Source organism: Manis pentadactyla, chromosome 2 (genome assembly GCF_030020395.1).
Source record: "Manis pentadactyla isolate mManPen7 chromosome 2, mManPen7.hap1, whole genome shotgun sequence".
Lineage (NCBI taxonomy): Eukaryota > Metazoa > Chordata > Mammalia > Pholidota > Manidae > Manis > Manis pentadactyla.
This window is the reverse complement of record NC_080020.1, coordinates 17,956,486-17,978,746: the sequence shown is the minus strand read 5'-3', so window position 1 is coordinate 17,978,746 and position 22,261 is coordinate 17,956,486. Positions and strand designations below refer to the sequence as shown.

Genomic DNA, 22,261 nt, shown 5'->3' with positions numbered 1-22,261 from the left:
TTGGAGTTTTTATCATGAATGGATGTTGAATTTTGTCTAATGCTTTTTCAGCATCTATGGAGATGATCATGTGATTTTTGTCCTTCTTTTTGTTGATGTGGTGAATGATGTTGATGGATTTTTGAATGTTGTACCATCCTTGCATCCCTGAGATGAATCCCACTTGGTCATGGTGTATGATCCTCTTGATGTATTTTTGAATTCTGTTTGCTAATATTTTGTTGAGTATTTTTGCATCTATGTTCATCAGGGATATTAGTCTGTAATTTTCTTTTTTTGTGAGGTCTTTGCCTGGTTTTGGTATTAGAGTGATTCTGACTTCATAGAATGAGTTTGGGAGTATTCCCTCCTCTTCTATTTTCTGGAAAACTTTAAGGAGAATGATTAGTATATCTTCTCTGTATGTCTGATAAAATTCCACAGCAAATCCATCTGGCCTGGGGCTTTTGCTCTTGCGTAGTTTTTTGATTACCAGTTCAGTTTCGTGGCTGGTAATTGGTCTGTTTAGATTTTCTGTTTCTTCCTTGGTCAGTCTTGGAAGGTTGTATTTTTCTAGAAAGTTGTCCATTTCGTCTAGGTTTTCCAGCTTGTTAGCATATAGATTCTCATAGTATTCTCTAATGATTCTTTGTATTTCTGTGGGATCTGTCGTGATTTTTCCTTTCTCATTTCTGATTCTGTTGCTGTGTGTAGATTCTCTTTTTCTCTTAATCAGTCTGGCTAGGGGCTTATCTATTTTGTTTATTTTCTCAAAGAACCAACTCTTGGTTTCATTGATTTTTTCTATTGTTTTATTCTTCTCAATTTTATTTATTTCTTCTCTGATCTTTATTATGTCCCTCCTCCTGCTGACTTTGGACCTCTTTTTTTCTTCTTTTTCCAGCTTCAATAATTGTGACTTTAGACTTCATTTGGGATTGTTCTTATTTCTTTAATAAGGCCTGGATTACTATATACTTTCCTCTTAGAACTGCTTTTGCTGCGTCCCACAGAAGTTGGGGCTTTGTGTTGTTGTCATTTGTCTCCATATATTGCTTGGTCTCTGTTTTAATCTGGTCATTGTTCCTTTGATTATTTGGGAGCATGTTGTTGACCGACCATGTGTTTGTGAGCCTTTTTGTTTTCCTTGTACAATTTATTTCTAATTTTATACCTTTGTGGTCTGAGAAGTTGGTTAGTAAAATTTCGATCTTTTTGAATTTAGTGAGGCTCATTTTGTGGCCTAGTATGTGGTCTATTCTGGAAAATGTTCCATGTGTACATGAGAAGAATGTGTATCCTGCTGCTTTTGGGTGTAGAGTTCTGTAGATGTCTATTAGGTCCATCTGTTCTAGTGTGTTGTTCAGTGCCTCTGTGTCCTTATTTGCTGTTGGGTTGATCTGTCCTTTGGAGTGAGTGGTGTGTTGAAGTCTCCCAAAATGAATGCGTTGCATTCTATTTCCTCCTTTAATTCTGTTAGTATTTGTTTCACATTTGTTGGTGCTTCTGTATTGCGTGCATATATATTTACAATGGTTATATCGTCTTTTTGGACTGACCCCTTTATCATTATGTAATGTTCTTCTTTATCTCTTGTTACTTTCTTTGTTTTGAAGTCTATTTTGTCTGATACTATAACTGCAGCACCTGCTTTTTTCTCCCTATTGTTTGCATGAAATATCTTTTTCCATCCCTTCACTTTTAGTCTGTGTATGTCTTTGGGTTTGAACTGGGTCTCTTGTAAGCAGCATATAGATGGGTCTTGCTTTTTTAGCCACTCTGTTCCTCTGTGTCTTTCGATTGGTACATTCAGTCCATTTACATTAGGGTAATTACTGAAAGATATGTACTTATTGCCATTGCAGGCTTTAGACTCGTGGTTACCAAAGGTTCAATGTTAGCTTCTTTACTATCTGTCTAACTTAACTCGCTTATTAAGCTATTGTAAACACAGTCTGATGATTCTTAATTTCTCTCCCTTCTTATTCCTCCTCCTCCATTCTTTATATGTTAGGTGTTTTATTCTGTACTCTTTTGTGTTTCCTTTGACTGCTTTTGTGAGTAGTTGATTTTATTTTTTGCCTTTAATTAGTATTTGTTTGGTCTGCTTTCTCTGCTGTGATTTTATTTTCTCTGTTGACCTCTATTTAGCCTTAAAAGTGCTTCCATCTAGAGCAGTCCCTTAAAAATATCCCATAGAGGTGGTTTGTGGGAGGAAAATTCCCTCAACTTTTGCTTGCCTGGGAATTGTTTAATCCCTCCCTCATATTTAAATGATAATCATGCTAGATACAGTATTCTTGGTTCAAGGCCCTTCTGTTGCATTGCATTAAATATATCATGCCATTCTCTTCTGGCCTGTCAGGTTTCTGTTGAGAAGTCTGATGATATCCTGATGGGTGTTCTTTTGTAGGTGACCTTTTTTTCTCTCTCTGGCTGCCTTTAATGCTCTGTCCTTGTCCTTGATCTTTGCCATTTTAATTATTTTATGTCTTGATGTTGTTCTCCTTGAGTCCCTTGTGTTGGGAGATCTGTGAACTTCCATGGTCTGAGAGACTATTTCCTCCCCCAGTTTGGGGTACTTTTCATCAATTATTTCTTCAAGTACACTTTCTATCCCTTTTTCTCTCTCTCTTCTTCTTCTGGTATCCCTATAATGTGAATATTGTTCCGTTTGGCTTGGTCACACAGTTCTCTTAATATTCTTTCATTCCTGGAGATGCTTTTATCTCTCTCTGCCTCAGCTTCTCTGTGTTCCTGTTCTCTGGTTTCTATTCCATTAACGGCCTCTTGCACCTCATCCAGTCTGCTCTTAAGTCCTTCCAGAGATTGTTTTATTTCTGTATTCTCCCTCTTAAGTTGATCCTTTAGCTCTTGCATATTTCTCTGCAGGTACATCCGCATGATTATGACCTTTATTTGGAATTCTTTTTCAGAAAGATTGGTTAAATCTATCTCCCCAGGCTCCCTCTCATGTATTGTCTGGGTAATTCTGGACTGGATCAAATTCTTCTGCCTTTTCATGGCCATAGAGGTAGTCGTAGGCAGTTGGCGTGTGTGTCAGCTCGGAGAACAATAACCCTTCCTGCACCGTGCCCTTCTGTGCTGCCTGTGCTGTTTACCTGCACATGGGGAGTAGCTTCCGGTTTTATTTCCTGAGCTGCTGCGGGCAGCACAGTCATTGGGTCAGCCCAGTGCCCCATGGGTAGAGGCAGGCACGCCGTGTATGCTTTCCTGCAGGAATGGCGACCCTTCGTGTCCTGTCCCAGCTTCCTCTGTGCTGGGCTGCTGCGCGCCGTCAGGGCCTTTAAGTCTGGCCCGGGTGGCTGTGGAGGAGGCTCTGGGTGGCTGCTGTGGGCGCAGCTGCTCTCAGGCTGCTCCCCTGCTGTGGCAGGGCTGCGCCGGAGGGGGAAATGGATGGAGGCTGTTTATCACTGTGAGGGGCTTCAGAGCTGCGTTGCCTCCCAGGGGCCTGGGGCGCCTGAAATTCCCTGGGTTTCCCAGCTGCTGGGCTGAGTGTACTGGGACAGTTCCGTCCAGCTGTGGAGTCCCTGTCCCTTTAAGACTTTCAAAAAGCACTCGCTTTTCTTTTGTCCCAGGGGCACTGGCTGCAGGGACCTTCTTGCAGGTTTTACTGTTCTGTTTCCCTAATATCCAGCACACCACGCACTGTGTGTGTTTGCTCCCGGTGCGGGTGATTAGGGCTGGGTATTTAGCAGTCCTGGGCTCCCTCTCCCTCCCTGCTCCAACTCCTCTCTTCCCGCCGGGGAGCTGGGGTGAGGGGTGCACTCAGGTCCCGCTGGGCTGCGGCTTGTATCTTACCCCCTTCGTGAGGCACTGGGTTCTCGCAGATGTGGATGTATCCTGGCTGTTGTGCTGTATTTTCTGGTCTCTATTTTAGGAATAGTTGTATTTGTTGTATTTTCAAAAATATATAAGGTTTTGGGAGGAGATTTCCACTGTCCTACTCATGCCGCCATCTGGGCTCCTACCCCAAATCGAACTCACCAAATTTTTAAGAAAATATTCAGATAATGTTCAGATGTTAAGAAAAATCTAAAAATATGTGTAGTTTAAAGGAAAATAGGAAAATACACTCCAAATAGATTATTTAGGAGGAAAATGTTGTTTTGGTAAAAGCCAAATGGCTCATCATAGATCTCAGTGTTGACCTTCATTTTATGGTTTTCCCAGGCTGGAAAAGAGTCACAGGAACACTCAGCCATGGGTATATGTTATATTCAGCTGTTTGAAAAATATAGAAGTGGCCAATTCCTCCTTCTAGGGCACTGTACTTCACCAGTAAGTCCATGGCAAGAAATACAATTCTTTGTAACAAAAATTACAGAATCTTAGACTTGGGATCTGAAGAGCTTAGAGACATGTGATACTCATTTATTTTATACAAGCCCTAAAAAATGGATGTTCCGGACCTGCTGATTCCCAGTGGTGTGGAGCATCTCTCTTAAGGAGCTTGTTTCCCCATCAAGCAGCTTCAGTTACTAGAATATGCTTACACTACATTAACCTTGGTTGCCTATATCTTCCACACATCCCATTTTTGCCTCAAAATGAACTTCTTGACTCTTCTAACCATCAGATATTAAAAGATAGATTTCATGTTTCACTTAGACTTTTTCTTCCAGGCTCTGTAGTTTCCTCAAATAATCCTAAAGTAACTTTTCTAAATTTACTGCTTGCCTTCTCTAAATGTTTTCTGATTTAAGTTGGAAGAATTATTTCATGTGTATTCTGAGCAGATCTCACTAAAATTGTAAACATGTACTTCTGTTCATTTATATTTTAATCATTTTTAAGTTTGTATTTTGCAGAGCTGTGTTGCGTTGGATTGAATTTCTTAAGCAGTTTTCATTGAACTTGTGAAAATTGTAGTACTAGTCAAAGCCCAGAGGCCTGAGCTGTAACTCCATCCACATTTTAGTTTTACTAAACAATGATCGTGTAAAAGATCCCAAGCATTGTCTGTCTCTATCCATTTGTAGACTATACCAGAATTATCATGCCCCATGTACTTCAAAGAAGGTATCACCAGCTGAAACGGATCACAGTTGATAGCTAAGCACTGACCTAGAGGAGCAAGACAGGCCTTGATGTCCTTACAAGGACTTCCCACTTAGAAGGGCTTCTGTAGGTGTGGCACTTGCCTTTTCTACTTGAACCTATTAAGAAACTATCATCTTATATACTTAAATAATTGATTTTTTTCACTGAATATAGAATATTACATTTATTTTTGTCAAGTTTCACTTCACTGTTTTGAAATGCAAATGTGGTTATTCAGTGTTTAGGTTGTCCTTTCCAGTGTATTATCTATAATTTTGAATTCATATCTCTGTGTCAGAGGTTGCAGTTTACAGTCTGTGAGCCAGACACAACTAGCATGCACCATATATTTGGCCTACAGAATGTTTTTAAAATTTTGAACTATTAACCAACATTTTTTTAAAAGCCAGCAGGTGCCACATGTGTATTTGAATGTTGGCAAAAATTAGAATTATCTGGTCACTAAAGTAACAAGTTGACAAAAATTAATTGGTCTTTCCTCCAGAGGTTCAAAAGAGTCATTAACTATTGCAAAATAAATCTTAGCTATTACTCACCATGCAGTATTAGATATAATTTAACATGGGAAGCATCTTTATCATTAATTAAAGCCTATGAGAGGATAATTTCCTGTTGCTTTGATGTGCTAGCCACAGTTAACCAAATCAAGCAAGAAAGCTTGTAGTTCGGGATTTTCTCAAAGTTGCTACCTTATTTGAAGCAAATCCATCTAAGCCGATTGCTACTGTTTGACTAAAAGACATATGACCATACATACACATATGCATATGTGTGTACATTTTTCAGACATGGACACAAAAAGGAATATTAAAAATTGGCTCACAAATAAAGCTAAAAGATCCCAAAGACCCATTCAGTATTATAAAGACTTTAATGAATTATTTAAAATTCCAGGTTTATCCAGCTTATATTTATCTTAACCACAAGGATCTCATGAGAGAACTTCAGATACACTATACACCGACACCTAATATTTATTGTCTCCTAGGGCAGATGATGTACAGAAGGCTGTACATGTATTAGTTCATTTAATTCTCACAACACTTAAGTGGGAACTGTTATTATCCCAGTGTAACAATTAAGGGAAAATGACACAGAGAAATTAAGTACCTTGCCCAAGGTCATCTATAAATCTGACATTGATTTATCAGTTTTGAAACCTAATTTTTTAAAAATTGAGATGCGAATGAGATTCCTTGTTCTTAAAGTGATCCCTTTCAGCTTTAATTGCTGGTAGACATCTATTTAATGTTCTTAAAGAGCTTATCAACAGTAATTTCCATAACCCACCTGTTTGCACAGAACATGTCTCCAATTTACAGGCACCTCTCACATTGTCTGTGATTACTAATAGTGACCATTGGAACCATATCTATAAATTCTTCCTAAATTAAAAGAATTTAATGCCGTGGAATGGAAGTCTCAGGTTCACATACCACATAAATCCTATGCTAGTGTTCATTTCTACCTCAGTCAACAATTGAACAGAATTCCATCAACCCCTTAATCATACTCAGTATTGTAGAGAATATATTCCTTTACACACCTTGAGTTATATCTTATGGACTATAGTGGGATACTGTCATTTCAAAAGTCTCTTAGTCACTAACCTTAACACTTCTGGATTGTGTATTAATTGCCTTACAGGCATTATTTTAGTGAATCTTCACTACAAACCTTTAAGCTATAGATAAAGTATGATTTACAGATAAAGAAATAGAGCCTTTAAGAGGTTAAGAATTTTATTATCAAGAATATTCTATCTGCTAACTGTTGAACTTGGATTATAAACAAGGTCTGAATTCAGAACTGGAGCTCTAACGTATATTTTACTAGCCCTCTGAGATATATTTGCCATAGATGGCTTTTCTATCAGGGTAAAATACACATAACATAAAATTTACTAGTTTTAAGTGTACAATTCAACAGCACTAAGTCCATTCACAGTTGTGTGACCGTTACCACCCTCCATCTCCAGAACTTTCTTATCTTCCCAACTGAAACATAACCATTTTATGGATACAGACCATAGATTTTTTTAAATGCTGTAAATAATTTCAGGTACTTTTAGAGGTAGTATTTACAAAATCTACATTCATAGTCATAGTAAAATCTTAATGTTATGTTGATTTTTATCTGTATACCATCATAATAAACAACTAATTCTAGGATTCATAATTTTAGCCTCTTAATTCATAAGAACACTGTTTGGGCTTAATAAATAAATAGTGTAGCATATTTATTAAGTTCTATTTGGTCAAAAACTGCATGAACAATTGATTTCATTAGTTCACTCACATAAACCATTGAACATGAAAAGATTCGCTGAGTCAGTTACTTACTCAGCTGATGGGTCGGCTGCAGTGAACCTCCTGATCTAGAAACCACATCTAGAAGGCTTTTAGAGCCTGCATTATGTTACTTGTAGAGTGGTACTAGTTCTTTACTCTTTGGCGGTGGATTTTATAGTTTAGAAACATTTAAAGCTACTCAATTTCAACTCTGCAAACTCAAATAGATGAAGTTGGATACTCTTCTTTTCATTAATTTGTCAATATTTATTGAGCACTTTTTACCATGAATATTAAAAAGTATACTTTCTATAAATTATTAAAGCTGGGTAGTAATTCATATTAGCTTTAAATTCCTGGAAAAAAACTTCCAAAAATGTTAGGGCAATGGAATCATCGCAAAGGGACTTTCTCTATTTTCATTAAATACTTCTGGAGTGCCTTCTATGTGCCAACCCTATCCTAGGCACTAGGGATATGGTGGTAGATATAACTCAGTACAAACACACATAACACGTGATATGTAATCCCTTGTTTTCTGAGTTTATAGTTAGCACATATGAAATATATATATATAATAGCTAAAAAGTATGTAAGACATACCTGCTTTTCAAGGTTTCTCAGGATAGTTGCAGAACAGGTATACATAAGGTAGCATGTACATATTTATGTAAATATATGTAAGGTGTGTGTATATATTTGGTGGCTCCTCTGTATTTTTAGCTATTATGAAGTTGTCACTATTTTTTGTTTTAGACCAACTGGTGGGAGTGACAGGTGGACAGCAACGGCTTGTGATTGCCTGTCATTGTACCTAACTGGAGCTGTTGCAACTATGATCTTACAGGTGTGTAGTGCAATAAACAGTTACAATAGATGTATACTGATTATTTCATTGGTATTTTCTACAGTTCCATTTATTTTCTTTTTGAGAAAATAACAGCAAAATAGTTTGGTTTTTTTTTTTGCACCTCTTGTGGTCTTAATTGCACCTGTTTGATAAAAGGTGTCCCATAAATGTATGAATGAATCAAAACATTTCTAAAATGATATTCTTGAGTTGATAGTTTGCATGTCAAAAAACAGTCTTATGTCAAGGAAAGTAAGATTGATGTGATTTTTTTCTTCATGCCTTATCTGGTTTTCTAAATACTCTGATTATAAAAATTATTTTAATTAAAAATGCATTTGTATATTAAAAAAAGAAAAGCAATGTGTATATGCCAGAGTGAATTTCTAAAGCCTTTTGATATTCTTTATAAACTGGAAAGTTAGGCTTCTAGTTAAACTGTGTCATAAAAGGTGTGTGTATGAGTTAGGGATTTGAACACTTAATATTTTTTCCCTTTTTTTCTCATTTGAAATATTTTTTGCATTAATGCTTAGAATTTTCTTACATAAATAATTTTTACATGTTATTTTTACTATATGTACTTTCTCTATTTTTATAATCCATATAAAGCAGAACATTTGTTTTATAATTCTTTTACTTTTTGTAAAGAAAAAAGGCACACTTGGGAAAATATATTTTAATTCTATAATTTGCAAAGAGTTTAGGAGAATAGAGAAACTTTTAACTGATGATATATATTCCATCACCCATTCTGGGATGAAAAAAAGTTCTCAGTATGGTTTTTTTTTTGCCCTACCCCCACCCCAATTTGGTAAATTTCACCTTGATGTGAGGTCTTCCTGACACATACCACAAAATAACTGTCTGTCCCCATTGACTGTCTTCCATGGTATTTTCTCTCTGATATGGTCTGATATCAAAATTACTTGGTTGGAAAATGTTTTTCGCTGGTTTCAAGAAATGTGGAGAAAATGCCTATAGAAAGTATATTGTTTATAAGATTTCATTTTTGTGTCTCATATTTACTCTGCTCTTAAATCACTGTAGGAAAACATAACGTGGCCATTACCTGTGAAAATTTTCTGCATAGATGAAAAAGGAGAGCATGTTGATGTTTCTAAATATTTGATTAAAAAGGGTTTGGCTTTGAGACAAAGGAGGTATAGACTTTTTTTTTAACATCAGTTTGTGATAGAAGCTTCTTATTTGCCTGTGTGAATATTCATAACTGTGTGCTTTCAAACCTGAATTACTTCTTGTTTGCTCTTAAAAATGACTTGTAAACTAACCCTGAGGAGCACGCTCAGAAGTAAATTCATTCATGACTGCTAATTTCTTTACTCAAGCACATTAGCTTTTGCATGTTTAAACCCACACTGACATTTTTGCTCCTATACTTCCTCTTTTGCTTTGGCATTTACAGTATAAACCAGAGAAAGGGAGATCTGTATAGTGGGTACCATAGCTGAGCCCTTTGGAATCATTGCTTAGACAGAAATATTTAAGCTTTATATTGGAGTTTCTGGTTGATATATAACAAAATGTATTTTATGAAACAGGAATTGCTAACAAAAATGTACTTCACTGATGTTTACATTTAATGATCCTTTCAGATAATAACTTCAGGGTTTAAGTACCATTGGTCCAGAAGAAGGATCAGTATGCCCTAGCTTCCTCTTTCTCTCTTTCTTTTCTAGACATAAAGGTATATTGGAATTGTAAATGCATGTTCCAAGGAGCCACGTTGTACCGTACACAAGATCTTTTTTTTTATCTTGTGGTTTTTTTTCTTTACCCTGTTGCACCTATCATTTCTTTTCTATTAAAGTATCGCTAATGTACAATCTTATCGTGCTTTTCATATGTACATCATAGCAGTTTAACAGTCCCTGTGATCCCTTATATCGTGATTGTGAATTATTGTGCCTGTTTATCTCCCTGCTCACTGCACCTGCCCCAACCTCTTCCCCTTGGTAACCACTAGTCACTCTTCATTGTCTGAGTCTAATGCTGTTTGTTCCTTGTGTTTTGCTGTGTTTTTATATTCCACAAATAAGTGAAATCACTAAGTATTTGTCTTTCTCCACCTGGTTTATTTCACTGAGCATAATTACCCTCTAGCTCCATCCATGTTGTTGCAAATGGTAGGATTCGTTTTCTTTTTGTGGCTGAATAATATTCCACTGTGTATATGTACCACATCTTCTTTATCCATTCATCTACTGATGAACACTTAGGTTGCTTCCGTATCTTGGCTGTTGCACATAGTGTGGCAATAAACATAAGGGTCCATATATCCTTTTGAATCAGGGAATTTTGTTTTCTTTGGTTAAGTTCCTAGGAGTGGAATTCCTGGGTCAAATGGTATTTCTATTTTTAGTTTTTGAGGAACCTGCATACTGCTTTCCACAGCTGTTGTACCAATGTGCAGTCCCAACAGTGTAGAAGGGTTCCCCTTTCTCTGCATCCTTGCCAGCATTTGTTGTTTCTTGTCTTTTGGATAGTGTGCCATTCTAACTAGTGTGAGGTGATAATCTCATTGTGGTTTTAATTTGCATTTCCCTGATGATTAGCAACATGGAGCATCTTTTCAAGTGTCTGTTGGCCATTTGTATTTCCTCTTTGGCAAAACATCTGTTCAGGTCCTCTGCCCATTTTTTTTTTAAGGTATTGCTGATATACACTCTTATGAATGTTTCACATGAAAAACAATGTGGTTACTACATTCACCCATATTATCAAGTCCCCCCGCATACCCCAATGCAGTCACTGTCCATCAGTGCAGCAAGATGCCACAGATCCACTATGTGTCTTCTCTGTGCTACACTGTCTTCCCCATGATCTCCCACACCATGTGTACTAAACATAATGCCCCTCAATCCCCTTCTCCCTCCCCACCCCCCTTCCCCGCCCCCCCCTTTGGTAACCACTAGTCCCTTCTTGGACTCTGTGAGTCTGCTGGTGTTTTGTTCCTTCAGTTTTGCTTTGTTGTTATACTCCACAAATGAGGGAAATCATTTGGCACTTGTTTTTCTCCTTCTGGCTCATTTCACTGAGCATAATATCCTCCAGCTCCATCCATGGTGTTGCAAATGGTAGGATTTGTTTCTTTCTTATGTCTGCCCATTTCTTAATTGGGTTATTTATTTTTTGGGTGTTGAGGTGTATGAATTCTTTATATATTTTGGATGTTAACTGCTTATTAGATGAGTCACATAAAAACATATTCTCCCATACTGTAGGATGCTTATCTTTTCTGCTGATGGTGTCCTTTGCTGTACAGAAGCTTTTTAGTTTGCTGTAGTGCCACTTGCTCATTTTTTATTTGGTTTTGATTTGATGCTGAGGAGATATGTCCCAGGAAAAAATTGCTCTTACTTATGTTCAGGAGATTTTTTGCCTATGTTTCATCTAAGAGTTTTGTGGCTTCATGACTTACATTTATGTCTTTGATCCATTTCCAGTTTACTTTTGCATATGGATTTAGACAATGATCCATTTTCATTCTCTTACATGTAGCTGCCCAGTTTTCCCAATACCAGTTGTTGAAGAGGCTGTCTTTTCCCCATTGTGTATTCATGGCTCCTAATTGAGCAACTGTGCATGGGTTTATATCTAGGCTCTCTGTTGTGTTCCATTATCTACAGGTCTGTTCTTGAGGCACTCATATTATCTTTGTATTGTTTCATGAATGTTGACAAATTGCTATGTGTATATGTTCTCTCTGTGAATTAGAATTAACCTGAAGGTGTTATATTTCCTAATAACATCTAGTTAATTATGTAATACCTGGAGATGCTTATTATGAGATTTTAAGAGAGAATAGCATGAAATATAAGATAGGAATTTAAAACATTTAAGTAAAATTTTTTTTCTTCATGCTTATTTATAATTTTAAGTAGTTTTCATTATAATTTAAAGTATGTTCATTTTTATGTAACAAACTTGGCTTTATATTGTTTTGCCTAGAATTTTTTTATTTGCTCATACTTAGATGTATTCTTTTGTTGACATTGCAAAATTAATAAATTACATAATAGCCATTCATTATCTCAGAAGTCTCTGAAACTCCCTCTGGAACAAGAAGATTCCATAGTTACTAAGTGTATTAAAATTAATTTTGACTCTGACAAAAAGGCTGCTGATATTAGTTAACACAATGTGTCTAAATTTAGGGAAAAAATTTTAGAACCAAGAACCACTGGATGCTATAAACCACCAGCTATTCCTAACATAAAAGTATTTGAGGCAGTAGTCAGCTGCATTGGTGATGATGGAACTATATTTGTGGTACCTAAATTATCAGGTAAGATCTTTTACATTATGTGGGATTAGTCACTAAAAGTAGCAGCTAACAGCTCCATTATTCTAGCAAGACAGACATGGTTTAAAATTCCTTGGGCAAGTATTTAACTTCTTTAATCCTCATTTTCACAGGAATGTTCTGAAGGTTAAATGAAATAATGCACAAAAGTGGTTTTCACATAAAAATCATTTATTGACACATTGGAAATAGATAGACATTGAAACTAAGATTAAGTATAGGACTAGTTCCAGATCTGTCAGAACTGGCACTTATGCAAGTTTGGCATCTCTAAGAAAAAAGAACATAAACATTTTATTCATTTAGAATGAGAGAAAAAAAGATTACAAATCAAATTGAGAAGAAATTGAACGGATATTCAGGGCCCTTTGAGAATGTTCAGGTCCTCCCTGAGATTTCCTTGGGTTTAAGTAGAGATGCATCCTTACTACCACTTGGGCACAGCCAGGTTACTTTGTAACTCAGCAACTCCAGCACTCACAAGATTTAAGCTCCATTAGCTCCTTAGGAAGTCTACCTTCAGATAAGGGTATAGTAGCTAGGAATTTGTTGAGTTTTTTGTCTCATTTGTTGATCTTCTAAATACTATCTTTTGTATTTGAAGAAGAGAATAAATCTGTGCCATTTGCTTTCTAGAAGAAGTGAAAAATGTTTGAGACCTCTAGCAATAGTACTTAATCCAGAAGCTTTGCTCAATCTGTAAATAGTCAAAGCTAAAACTGGTTGACTGTTACATGCCAGGCAATGTGCTAGATGCTGTACATCTAACCCCCACTCCCCCAATTACTGATAATGCAGATAGGTACTTTTATGCCAGGTTTACAGAAGAATAAACAGGCTTATTGTAGGTAAAGGGACTACCCTGATCATGCAACTGAAGTGGTAGAACTGGTAGGGGAACTGACTCCAGAGCTTGCCTTCTGTGGTATCACTTATAGGGATAGATATTTACTCTGGAAATGATAAGCCAATTAGCAGTAACTAGCAAAATTAGAATTTTAACTTTATATCCCCAGCATTGTGCTCTATCTAAGCATCAAGTAACATATTTCTTGTTTGTTGTACTGAGGTGTGTTAGTCAAAATGACATTACCTTAAAGTGGTAGTTCTTTTATACTAGGGTATCTGGTATGTGTTTAGAGCTTTTAATAATGCTTGTACTCTCAAAATAATACTTGCATTTATAACTAGAGATCATAATAATTATTTGTATGCTGTTAGTAGTATGTTTTGAAACTTATAGAAGCTACTTGACTGAATTAGATTTTCATTAAAGCACTTTTATGTGGGGATTGATTTTTAATTTCCTTATAATATCTAAGTGGTGAAATTATTAAAGGTTGATGATGACTTCATAGTGAAAATAGTAGGGAATTTTTCCTAAATGCTTTCTATTTTTAATGATTTCTTCAGAATTTGAACTGACAAAAATGATGAATGAAATTCAAAGTAATTTAAAATGCCTTGGTCTTTTGGAGCCTTATTTCTGGAAAAAGGGAGAGGCCTGTGCAGTAAGAGGATCTGATACTATGTGGTATCGAGGCAAAGTAATGGAAGTTGTTGGTGGCACTATCAGGGTGAGTCTGATACTCTTTTGTGACTATTTTAAGGCTAAGTGCTGTAATTAAAGTGGCCTTTTGAGTCTAAATACATGAAAGTTTGATCAAAACATCTTTTATTGAGTTCAGTCCTATAGGAAGACTGGTCAAATACATTACACATTTATTTGTAAAAAAAACTTTTCTTTTTATTTTCAAGTATATTTATTACTCTGAATAACCAAAAACATTTCCAGGTGGAAATTGGCCATTGGTAGTTTAATAGTACCACTTATTTGTAATTGGCAGCCCTATTTGTATACATAGTGTTAATAAAACAGCTTGTTTTCCAATATGTTACATATTTCCTTTGCAAATTTGTTTATAGCCCAGCTAGTTTACCTTTCTAAAATACTGAAATAGTATTTGCATGATACTGAGTTTCATGCAAAATCTTCAGGAAGAGCTGTGTACTTTGAAAAACTGTGTATGTAAAAATAATAGATGAAAATACCTCTATTTATAATGAATTCCTTAAGTAAAGCAATGAAAATGATAAAGCACTTCATGAAACATTCAGCACTTGAAAATTTTAGTCTTAGGAGGGGAAGAAAAATTAAGGAGAAAAGTCTTTTGTTTCTACTTGCACAGGAGTTTATTACTTACTTGATGATAATCCCTAACAATTACATAGCACTTTGGGTTTTTAAACTTCTTTTTCACATGTGCATTCATATTTTATAATTTGTTCCTAACTTTCATAGAAGTAGATTATTATTCCCATTTTGCTAATAAGAAATTTAGGTTCAATGATGTGCCCAAGGTTATCCTATCAGGGTAGTGTTGTTGGAATTCATATCCAAGCATCTGATTCCTAAATTTCTGATCTAAGTCTTGAGCTTTTTCTGATAGATGACAGGCTTTAAGTGGTTTTACTAGAGGTAAAAATGCTTTCCAATTAAAATGAACATTTAAGTGTATGGAAGCTTACAGATTCAAGTGAGTGTTTATATGCAAATAAGTCCATTTTCACATATATTTGAATTGTTCAGATAATCCCTTTTCTTCTTTAATACAGAAGTAAACCAAAATTCAATTTTTATTATGTCATGAACTTTACATATATGGAATCCAACTTTGTTTTTTCTCATGCTTATTTCTGTTTTTTACATTTATTTAAGTTTTAGTCACTTTTTATTTTTTCCATAGTCATTTTACATTTTGCATATACACAATAAATTTTTATTCCTGAACCTAATAGCTTTCAAAGTTTGTCCTATGATCCACATTAATAAACATTATGAGAAACTATTCACCCTATCTGTGGTATACTCAGTTATTTTTTTATTCAGTTCTATTTCATTTATTAAAATGCTGATTGCCAACCCAAATAAACAGTGATATGTTAATTTCATTAATTTGGGGCAAAAGAAATAACTTGACATTCCCTAGTCTTACTACAGTTTAGCAATTGAATTATCAAAGCTAAAAAAGCATTTCAAAACTGGGTTGTTGAGGACTTCTGTTTTCACGTGTAAGGAGCTTGGAAGTTGTCATACCATTCTAACAGGTAGAAAGCTGAAGAACTCTTCTCGGATCTGTAAGAGATGGAGTACACAGGACAAACCACTGCCCCAAAGATTAGAGAGTCAGGTGAATGTAGGGAGTCAACAGTTTATGGCCGCAGAGACTCACAACCAGAACTGTACTTAAGGAATTGCTGGCGACTCAGTGTGGACAGCTCTGAGAGTTACTCCAGAGAGACCCATTCATCAGAAGGCCCCCCCACAATTCTGTGAGACTTATTTCCAGGAGCTTGCTCTATTTCTCTTAAGAAATATAAGAGAAAAACCCCTCATGATTCCAGCAGGGGGAGGGAAAAAGGAACCATTTTTTAAATATGCCAGAGATGATGTTCTTAACAAAGCCTGCCCTCAGGAGAAACTAGGTAGCTAGGGCCTAACCCCCTGGGGTATTGTCAGAGTCTGACTAACTTGGGAGAAAGGAAATACCCAGCTCCAGCCCACTGTGTTCATCCTGTCATCTAAGAGAGGAGAACAAAGAAATGAAAAACTGTCAAGTTCACAGTCCAGAGGCAAAGGCTCTGACTGAGACCTAATTGTAGGACTGTAGGACTTCCCTGCCCCCCCACACCTTACTCGCATATTACTAAAAGCCTATTTATAGCATTTTCTTTTACACACTACATCATGTCCAGCCATCAAGAAAAAGCTGCAATAAAAACAATATGGCATTGGCATCAAAACAAGCACATAGATCAATTGGAACAGAATAAAGAGCCTAGAAATAAACCCACACATATGTGGTCAGCTAATTTACAGCAGAGGGGTCAAGAACATTCAATGGAGAAAGGACAGTCTCTTCAATAAACAGTGTTGGAAAACAGGAGAGCCACATGCAAAAAACCAAAACTGGACCACTGTCTTACACCATATTCAAAAATTAACTCAGAACAGATAGAAGATCTGAATGTAAGACCTGAAACCATAAAACTCTTAGAGAAAAACATAGTTGGTAAGCTCCTTGACATTGGTCCTGGCAAAGATTTTGGGGGTTTGGCACCAAAAGTAAAAATAAATAAGTGGAACTATATCAAACTGTGAAGCTCTGCACCGCAAAAGGAACCATCAACAAAATGAAAAGACAACCTACCAAAAGGGAACAAGTATTTGCAAATCACTTATCTGATAGGAGGTTAATATTCAAAATATATAAAGAAATTATACAACTCAGTAGCAAAGAACAATCTGATTAAAAAATGGGCAGAGATTTGAAAAGATATTTTATGAAGACATACAGGTAGCCAACAGGTGCATGAAAATGTGCTCAAAATCACTAATCTTTAGGGAAATGCAAACCAAAACCACAAAGAGATATATCACCTGATAACTGTTACAATGGTGATTGTCAAAAAGGCAAGAAATAACAAATGTTGGAGAGGATGTGGAGAAAAAGGAGCCCTTGTGTACTGTTAGAATGTAAATTGATACAACCACTGTAGAAAACAGTATGGAGGTTCCACAAAAAATTAAAAGTAGAACTACCATATGATTCAGCAATTCCATTTCTGGATATTTATCTGAATGATACAGAAAGAGTAACTCAAAAGATGTGTGTATGTTTATGTTCATTGCAACATTATTTACAATAGCCAAGATATGGACCCAACATACGTGTCCATCAGTAGGTGAATGGATAAAGAAAATATGTTATATATTTGTGATGTATATATTACATACACACACACACAATGAAATACATAATATTATGCAGTCTTAAAAAAAGAAGGAAATCTTGCCATTTCTGACAACATGGATAGATCTTGAGGGCGTTATGCTAAGTGAAATAAGGCCAAGAAAGACAAATACCATGTGATCTCACTTTTTTGTGTAATCTTAAAAAAAAAAAGCAACAAAAAATACCAGGCTCATGGATGGCAAATTGTTGGTTGCATAGGTGGGGGTAGGGCTAGGGAAATGGTTGAAAAGGTTTAAAAAGTACAAACTTCCAGCAAAAAATAAGCAAGTCATGGGATGTAATGTATAGCCTGGTGACTCTAGTTAATTATACTGTTATATATATTTGAAAGTTGCTAAGAGAATAAATCTTAAGTTTTCTTTACAAGAAAAAAAATTTGCGGCTTGTATGGTGATGGATTCTTAACTAGACTTTCTATCGTAATCATTTCACAATATACACAAATATCAAATCATTATGCTGTATGCCTGAAATGAATATAATGTTATATGTCAATAATAGCTCAATAAAAATTTTTTTTAAAAAAGAAAAAAATTATAATAAGTACTAAAAGGCAAAAAAAAAAACTGTTGGAAGAGACAGAGCAAGTATCAGAACCAGACATGGCAAGGATATTGAAATGATCAGAATGGGAATTTTAAATAACTATGATTAATATGGTAAGGGATCTAATGGGTAAAGCAAATAGCATGTAAGAACAGATGGGCAATGTAATCAGAGGGATAGAAATACTAAGAAAGGACCAAAAAGAAATGTAGAGATCAAAAACACAGTAACAGAAAGGAAGAATGCCTTTCTTTGATGGGTTTATTACTACACTGTTCACAGAATGAAGGAATCTCTAAGCTACGGGACAGAAACCTCTAAAAGTGAAAAGAACAAAAACTGAAAAAAAAAAACCAGAACCAAATACTCAAGGGCTGTGAGACAGCTACAAAAGGCATAGCATACAAATAGTGGGAATACTAGAAGGAGAAGAAAGAGAGGAATCAGAAGAAATATTTGAAACAATTATGACAGAATTTCCCCCAAATTAATGTCAGACACCAACCACAGGCCCAGGAGTTCAGAGAACACCAGAGTATAAATGCAAAAAAGCAAAACCCAAAAACTACACCTGGGTGTGTAATATCAAACTACAAAAAACCAAAGTTATAGAAAAAATATTCAAGTGAGGAAAAAACACCTCACCTTTCGAGAAACAAAGATAAGAATTTCACCCAACATCCCAGAAGCCTTTCAAGCAGGAAAACAGTGGATTGAAATAGTTAAAATCGGAGGAAAACTCACCAGCCTGGGATTCTGTACTCTGAAATTATTTTTCAAAACTGAAGGATAAATAATGTCTAAGAGAAAAATTGAGATAACTTGTTGGTAGTAGCCTTGCCTTTCAAGAAATGTTAAAAGAGACTCTTTAGACAGAAGGAAAATAATACAGGTCAGAAACTCAGATCTACATAAAAAGAAAGAAGGAATAAGTGGAGATGAAATATATTTTTCTCAGTGATCTCACAGATAATAGTTCAAAGTAATTTATTCAACTACATATGCTTTTGTGTGTATCATACATTATATGCTTAAGTATACTATGTATTAGTGAAATGAATGACAATGATACAAGGGGTGGAAGGGAGAAATTAGGATTATTTTGTTGTTACAAGGTATTCACTACCCAAATAGTGGTATAGTGTTATTTGAAAGTGGATTTGGATTCATTGTAACTGTGTATTTTAGCAAGCTGTAGAGTAACCACTAAACAAGTTTTTTAAAAAGTACAACTGATACGCTAAGAGAAAATGGAATATAAAATGCTTAGTTAGAGCCACAAGGCAGAATAATAGTGAAAAATAAAAAGAACAAAGAGCAACAAATAGAAAACAGTAACAAGTATGTTAGATGTTACTCCAACTATATCAGTAATCACTTTGAAAATCAATGGTCTAAATGTACCAATTAAAAGATACTGTCAGAATGGGTCAAAAAACAACACCCAACACTATACATAAAAATACATGTCTGGAGAGCTACGTGCAAGAGAATGAAACTGGATTATTGTCTAACACCATACACAAAAGTAAACTCAAAATGGATCAAAGACCTGAATGTAAGTCATGAAATCATAAAACTCTTAGAAGAAAACATAGACAAAAATCTCTTTAATATAAACAGGAACAACTCTTTCCTGAACTCATCTCCTCGGGCAAGGGAAACAAAATAAAAAATGAACAAATGGGACTGCATCATGCTAAAAAGCTTCTGTACAGCAAAGGACACCATCAGCAAAACAAAAAGGCATCGTATGTTATGGGAGAATATATTTGTAAATGACATATCCGACATGGGGTTAACATCCAAAATATATAAAGAACTCACACGCCTCAACACCCAGAAAGCAAATAACCCTATTAAAAAATGGGCAGAGGATATGAACAGACACTTCTCCAAAGAAATTCAGATGGCCAACAGGCACATGAAAAGATGCTTCACATTGCTAATTATCAGGGAAATGCAAATTAACCACAATGAGATGTCACCTCACACCAGTTAGGATGGCCAACATAGAAAAGACTAGGAACAACAAATGCTGGTGAGGATGTGGAGAAAGGGGAACCCTCCTACACTGCTGGTGGGAATGTAAACTAGTTCAACCATTGGGGAAAGCAATACGGAGGTTCCTCAAAAAACTAGAAATATATTTGACCTGGGAATTCCACTCCTAGGAATTTACCCAAAGAAAACATCTTCTCAGATTCAAAAAGACATATGCACCCCTATGTCTACCGCAGCACTATTTACAATAGCCAAGAAATGGAAGCAACCTAAGTGTCCATCAGTAGATGAATGGATAAAGAATATGTGGTACATATACACAATGGAATACTATTCAGCCATAAGAAAAAAGCAAATCCTACCATTTGCAACAGCATGAATGATTTGCAATGACATGAATGGAGCTAGAGGAAATTCTGCTTAATGAAATGTCAGGCAGAGAAAGACAAATACCAAATGATTTCCCTCATTTGTGGAGTATAATGACAAAGCGGAACTGCATGAACAATATAGCAGCAGACTCAGACTCCAAGAAGGGACTAGTGGTTACCAAAGGGGAGGGGTAGGGGAGGGCAGGTGGGGAGGGAGGGAGAAGGGGATTGTGGAGTATCATGATTGGTACACATGGTGTGTGTGGGGTCATGGGGAAGACTATAGCTCAGAGAAGACAAATAGGGACTCTGGCATCTTACTACACTGATGGTCAGTGACTGCAATGGGGTATGGGGGGAGGCTTGATAATAAGGGTGAATGTAATAACCACATTGTTTTTCTTGTGAAATCTTCATAAGAGTGTATATCAATGAAAAAAACAAAAAAATACATGAAGGTTAGAAGTAAATCGACAAAGAAAAATATTCCATATTAACACTAATTAAAAGAAAGCAGAAGCTATAATAATTTCAGACAGAGCAGACTTCAAAGCAAGGACAGTTATCAAGAATAAAGGGCATTACATAATGATAAAGGAGCTTATTTTCCAAGAAGACATAACAGCCCTTAATGTGTATGTGCCTAATAACAGAAAGTCAAACTACATGAAGCAAAAACTAATAGAACTTCAAGTAGAAATAGGTGTGCCCACTGTCATAGTTGGAGAACTCAACAACACCCCTTTTGCAGAGCTGGACAGATTGAACAGGCAGAAAATCAATAAGAATATAGTTGAATTCAAAAACATCATCAATCAACTGGATATAATTGGCATGTACATACTATTTTATCAAATAGCAGAATACACATTCTTCTCAAGCTCACATGAAACAGTCACCAAGGTAGACCACAGTACAAGCCATAAGTCACACCTTAAATTTAAAAGAAAAGAAATCAGTACCATCAGGCCAGAATGAAATTAAACTAGAAATCAGTAACAGATAACTGGCAAATCCCCAAATACATGGAGATTTAACAACAAACTTCTAAATAGCATACTGGTCATTAAGGAATAAATCTCAAGAGAAATTTAAAGATATTTTGAACTAAATAAAAATGTAAACTTACCAAATTTGTGAGATGCAACAAAAGCAATACAAAAAGGGAAAATCATAGCATTGAGTGCATATTAGAAAATAAAAATCTAAAATCCATTATCTACGTTTCCATCTTAGAATGCTAGAAAAAGAACAAAATCCAAAGTAGCAGAAAAGAAGAATTAAAGCAGAGATCAGTGAAATTGAAAACACAAAATCAAGAAAGCAAATCTATGAGATTAAAAGCTGGTTCATTGAAAAGATTAATACAATTAAAAAGTCTCTTGCCAGGCTAAGAAAAAAGAAAGGACACAAATTACTAGTATCATAAATGGTAGAATATAATTACAGATCCTGTGCACATTACAAGATAATAAAGGAATACGAACATCTCTAAACCCACAAACTTGATAACCTAGATGGAATGGACCAATTCCTTATATGACACAATCTGCCAAAATCCACACAAGAAGAAATAGACCATCTGAATAGGTCTATATCTATTGAATTGAATAATTGATAACCTTCCAAAACAAAAGCACTAGGCCCAGATAGGTTCACTGATGAATTCTATAAAACATTTAAGGAAGATATTTTACCTGTTCTCTACAATATCTCTCTATCAGAAGATAGAAACAGAGGGAATACTTCTAACTTGTATGAGGCCAGCATCACCATAATACCAAAAACAGCAAAGACATTACAAGAAAACTACAGACCAGTATCCTCAGGAGCATAGATGTAAAAATTCTTAACAAAATGTTAGCAAATCAAATCCAACAATGTATAAAAAGGATTATACATCATGACTAAATCATATTTATCTCAAGTATACAAAGCTGATTCAACATTTGAAAATTAACGTAATCCATCACATCAACAACCTAAAGAAT

At 35.6% G+C, this 22,261-nt stretch overlaps 1 protein-coding gene across 1 annotated transcript in view; it reads left to right on the top strand.

Annotated features, from left to right (window-relative positions):
• The window catches only part of RNF17 (ring finger protein 17), a 111,556-nt gene that overhangs the window by 63,007 nt on the left and 26,288 nt on the right, over window positions 1-22,261 (top strand). The window contains exons 23-26 of the mRNA XM_057490477.1: window positions 8,112-8,211; window positions 9,256-9,368; window positions 12,384-12,514; window positions 13,946-14,109. Of these exons, the coding sequence (XP_057346460.1) occupies window positions 8,112-8,211; window positions 9,256-9,368; window positions 12,384-12,514; window positions 13,946-14,109 (508 nt within the window). The remainder of the gene's footprint in view (window positions 1-8,111; window positions 8,212-9,255; window positions 9,369-12,383; window positions 12,515-13,945; window positions 14,110-22,261) is intronic.